Source organism: Gadus chalcogrammus, chromosome 14, assembly GCF_026213295.1.
Source record: "Gadus chalcogrammus isolate NIFS_2021 chromosome 14, NIFS_Gcha_1.0, whole genome shotgun sequence".
In the NCBI taxonomy this organism is placed as follows: Eukaryota; Metazoa; Chordata; class Actinopteri; order Gadiformes; family Gadidae; genus Gadus; species Gadus chalcogrammus.
In genome coordinates this window covers 27,998,149-28,002,753 of record NC_079425.1, presented here as the reverse complement: position 1 = coordinate 28,002,753, position 4,605 = coordinate 27,998,149, and the positions used below count along the sequence as shown (strand labels likewise).

General features: G+C 46.0%; 1 protein-coding gene across 1 annotated transcript; it reads left to right on the top strand.

Annotated features, from left to right (window-relative positions):
- The first annotated feature begins 2,722 nt into the window (after positions 1 to 2,722).
- Positions 2,723 to 4,071, top strand: LOC130403002 (transcription factor Adf-1-like). Its single transcript, XM_056607095.1, has 3 exons — positions 2,723 to 3,017; positions 3,286 to 3,446; positions 3,718 to 4,071. Exons 1-3 carry the CDS (start codon positions 2,885 to 2,887, stop codon positions 4,069 to 4,071), a joined length of 648 nt encoding a protein of 215 aa, XP_056463070.1. The 5' UTR covers positions 2,723 to 2,884.
- Positions 4,072 to 4,605: the final 534 nt, after the last annotated feature.

Sequence of the window (4,605 nt, the reverse complement as noted above, 5' to 3'; positions counted from 1 at the left end):
GCAGTGTTCAGAGAGGAAGAGAAGCAGTTTTCAGAGAGGCAGAGACAGTGTTCAGAGAGGCGGAGAGGCAGTGTTCAGAGAGGCGGAGAGGCAGTCTTCAGAGAGGCAGTGAGGCAGTGTTCAGAGAGGCAGTGAGGCAGTGTTCAGAGAGGCAGTGTTCAGAGAGGCAGAGTTCGGAGAGGCAGAGTTTTTCCCATTTGAGAGTCGACACTGCTGACAGGAGATGAATTGATGTTGGATATGAAGCCAACCGATCACAGGAGCTACAGTGATTAGCGGATACAAATGGACCACAAATCAGTTTAAATCCTGACTGGGTTCCATGTTTATAACACTGCCAATAATGACCCTCGACCCACGGTGTCACTGTGGAAACTCTGACCTGATTGTGTGTGTGTGTGTGTGTGTGTGTGTGTGTGTGTGTGTGTGTGTGTGTGTGTGTGTGTGTGTGTGTGTGTGTGTGTGTGTGTGTGTGTGTGTGTGTGTGTGTGTGTGTGTGTGTGTGCCAGTATGCTACCAGACCGTGGCTAATGAGTATTCAGTGAAAAAACAGACTGCTCATCGCCGGCTAAAGAACAAAACCTCCTCTCAGCGACCGATCACATTAACAACACATTCAGGAGGGGAACACATTCAACCAATGACCATCATCAGTATACATCGTGACACATTTTAGGTTAGATTAACCCTTGTACACTAAGGGTTAGATTAGGTTAAACCTTCACGTGACTTTGTGTGTTGGGGTTAGGGTGAGAGGGTTACAGGGTTAGCGTGAGAGGGTTAGCGTTAGAGGGTTAGGGTGAGAGTTAGAGTGTGAGAGTGTTGGGGTGAGAGGAGTTCCCAGCAGAAGCAGCCAGGGAGGGGGGAGGGGGGGCGACATCAAACAGCCTCAGAGCAGTTACCAACTCCGTCCAGCTTCATCAAAGAGATGCTGGAGGGGAGAAAATGAGAGTGAGCACCTCGCTGACACCTGAGGACATGCCCCCCTCCTGTAAACACACACACACAAACACACACACGCGCGCACACACACACACACACACACACACACACACACACACACACACACACACACACACACACACACACACACTGAGAGTAGGATGACTGAGTCTATTTCTTCCCATACAATTAGAAGAAGCGCTGACTGCTTTTGCCAGACGATCTGTGAGGACCGTAAACCAAAGGAGAGATGAAAAAGGTGTTGATGTGTTCCTGGTCCTCACAGCCCCTTAGCCCCCAGTGCACAGCCCCCTAAACCCCAGTGCACAGCCCCCTAACCCCACTACACAGCCCCCTAACTCCCCAGTACACAGCCCCCTAGCCCCACTACACAGCCCACTAGCCCCACTACACAGCCCCCTAGCCCCACTACACAGCCCCCTAGCCCCACTACACAGCCCCCTAACCCCCAGTGCACACAGCCCCCTAGCCCCAGTGCACACAGCCCCCTAGCCCAACTACACAACCCCCTAACCCCCAGTGCACACAGCCCCCTAGCCCCACTACACAGCCCCCAGTGCACACAGCCCCCTAGCCCAACTACACAGCCCCCTAACCCCCAGTGCACACAGCCCCCTAGCCCCACTACACAGCCCCCAGTGCACACAGCCCCCTAGCCCAACTACACAGCCCCCTAGCCCCACTACACAGCCCCCTAGCCCCACTACACAGCCCCCTAGCCCCACTACACAGCCCCCTAGCCCCACTACACAGCCCCCTAGCCCCCAGTGCACACAGCCCCCTAGCCCCACTACACAGCCCCCTAGCCCCCAGTGCACACAGCCCCCTAGCCCAACTACACAGCCCCCTAGCCCCACTACACAGCCCCATAGCCCCACTACACAGCCCCCTAGCCCCCAGTGCACACAGCCCCCTAGCCCCACTACACAGAGCTACTCAGGAGGGGCTGAGGCTGGTCATATGGAGATGACTGGTTTATATTACATGATAAATATATTTCAACATGTCAGACATTAATGACACACATTTTTGATTGATAAAAGGATAGCAAAATGTAATAATTATAAAATAGTATTATAATTCACTCACCATTTGCAACACTTTACACAAAGAGTAGAAAAATAAACCATTAATTCATGCGGTAATAGACATCCTTATCTAACTCTAGTTAAGGCGCTAGGTAAGGAGTTAAGCATCATTCTACAGCACTAGATTAGGGGTAATTGGTGAGAATCGTGGGGCCGGTGCCACCAGAGTAATTTAAACTTACTTGAACTACAAAAGCACACCTTATGAAGTATAAACGAATAGCTTGGGTCACATTACCACTATTAGTAAACATGAACAGTCCTAGGAAACCATTACTCTACCATGGTTTCACTGTGAATGAACTGTTGGTTAATGCTCATTACTGCATTAACATATGTTAATTCATGGTCCATTAATTGTATACGCAATGGTGTTAATTGAGATCCAGGTTTGGTTTCAGTTGATCAGTGATCAGTCACAAGAGTCCGCCTAAGCAGAAGTCATCACAACCTTACGGTACGGCCACACCAACCGCGTTACTTGCGTTAGGGGCGTCCAAACTCGGAATTTTTGCATAGGGAACCATTGGTATAGGCGCGTAGACGCGTTAGGGCCCGTGTCCACCAAAAGCGTTTTTAAAAGACGGAGCGCCGGTCTGCAATGCATTCTCTATGGCAGGACGCGCAAGCAGCGCGCCTTTTAAAAAGCCGCCCGGAGTGTTTAAACGCTCCACGCGCCTCGCGCTTTTAGACGCGCGCCCCCGTTGAAAAAAGTTGAACTTTTGAAGAAAAGCGCTTCACGTCATCGGCGCTTTTTTTGAACGACCAATCAAAATCGAGGATGAGGCAAGGCTAAAAGTATAAACGGAACTCAAACTGAAACAAACTGAAACATGTCGGACGAAAGCTTGATAACAGCTGTGAGCGAGAGTCCGGTCCTGTACGACCTCACGTTGAAGGCCTACCACGACCTAACAAAACGCAACCAGGCCTGGCGAGACATTTCATCTATGCTGGGCGTTACAGGTGAGAATTATTAATTAATTATTTATATTATTATCATGTTTAATAATGATATTATCGCATTTAACTATTAGCCGTTAGGTACAAACTGCCACCCGTACTTGGCAGTTAGTATTAACGTTTACTTGGCAGTTAGTATTAACTTTTACTTGGCAGTTAGTATTAACGTTAACTTGGCAGTTAGTATTAACGTTACTGATAGGTAGGCTTGATATTAACCTTGTAGGTTGTGTGAATTGCTAATTGTAGAGACATAATCTTGTATCAACAGCTGAAGTGTCCCGCAAGAAATGGAAGTACTTGCGGGATAAATATTTGAGGGAGAGGAAGGCAGAGAGGGACAGGAAGAAAAGTGGGGCCGGTGCCACCTCTTTCAAGAGGTGGAAGTATATGGCGATCATGGGCTACCTGGAGCGCCATGTGAAGGAGAGGGTATCGTCTAGTAATATGGAGCAGGGAGATTATAGCCGGCAGGAAATAGCACCGGAGATCTTGGCCCTGCTAGCACCCAGTATGTCTCCCCAACGAGAGGTAGGCCTATAACAAAAGCTATAGTAGCCTAAAACATATGCTAAAAACATACCCTAACATACTAGTGTTCTTAAGGTTTTTGTTGGGTGAAGCCAGATGCAGAGATATTTATAAGTATTCACCATTTTAATTTGCACATTTTAAACAAACAAATGTATGCTTTCTTTCACAGGTGGTGGCTCAAAGTGAAGAGGAGATATTTCCTCCCTCTCCCAGCCTATCAGAGTCCGCTGTGGACACCTCTCCTCCATCTCCTTCCACTACCTCTACGGTGACTCTGGTCACACCGCTGCGTCCTGTACCTCCACCACCACGCAGGAGACAGCTGGAGCAGCCGCTGTCTGTGTTCCAGCAATCAATCCTGTCCTCCCTCGAAAAAGAAAAGGAGAATACACCGGCTCTGGACGAGGATGAGCATTTTATGCTCAGCCTCGTCCCATCATTGAGGAGGCTGTCCAACCAGAAAAAGGCCCAGGCACGCATGAGGATGCAGCAGGTCCTTTATGATGTGGAGTTTGGAGAGTAATTAATTTGTAATCATTTTCTATTTAGATTTAGTTTTAAGATTTAAGATTTTTTTAAATGTGTAAATAAAATTTGCAATCAGTTTCTATTTAGATTTAGTTTAAGCTTTAAGATTTTTTTAAATGTGTCAATAAAATTTGTAATCACTTTCTATTTAGATTTAGTTTAAGCTTTAAGATTTTTTTAAATGTTAAGTTTCTAAATAGAAACTTTTAAATGTCAAGCTATAAGAAATGTTTCAAATGTGTACATAATATCTTGGAATCATTTTCTATTTAGATTTAGTACAAGCTATAAGAAATGTTTCAAATGTGTACATACTATCTTGGAATCATTTTCTATTTAGATTTAGTACAAGCTATAAGAAATGTTTGAAATGTGTGCATAATATCTTGGAATCATTTTCTATTTAGATTTAGTACAAGCTATAAGAAATGTTTCAAATGTGTACATAATACCTTGGAATCATTTTCTATTTAGATTTAGTACAAGCTATAAGAAATGTTTCAAATGTGTACATAATATCTTGGAATCA

Excerpts from the sequence above, each read along its gene's own strand:
- LOC130403002 (XM_056607095.1), top strand. The coding sequence starts at position 2,885 with ATGTCGGACGAAAGCTTGATAACAGCTGTGAGCGAGAGTCCGGTCCTG. Across the intron at positions 3,018-3,285 it reads ATCTATGCTGGGCGTTACAG|CTGAAGTGTCCCGCAAGAAA; the intron begins GTGAGAATTATT and ends TTGTATCAACAG. Across the intron at positions 3,447-3,717 it reads AGCGCCATGTGAAGGAGAGG|GTGGTGGCTCAAAGTGAAGA; the intron begins GTATCGTCTAGT and ends TTTCTTTCACAG.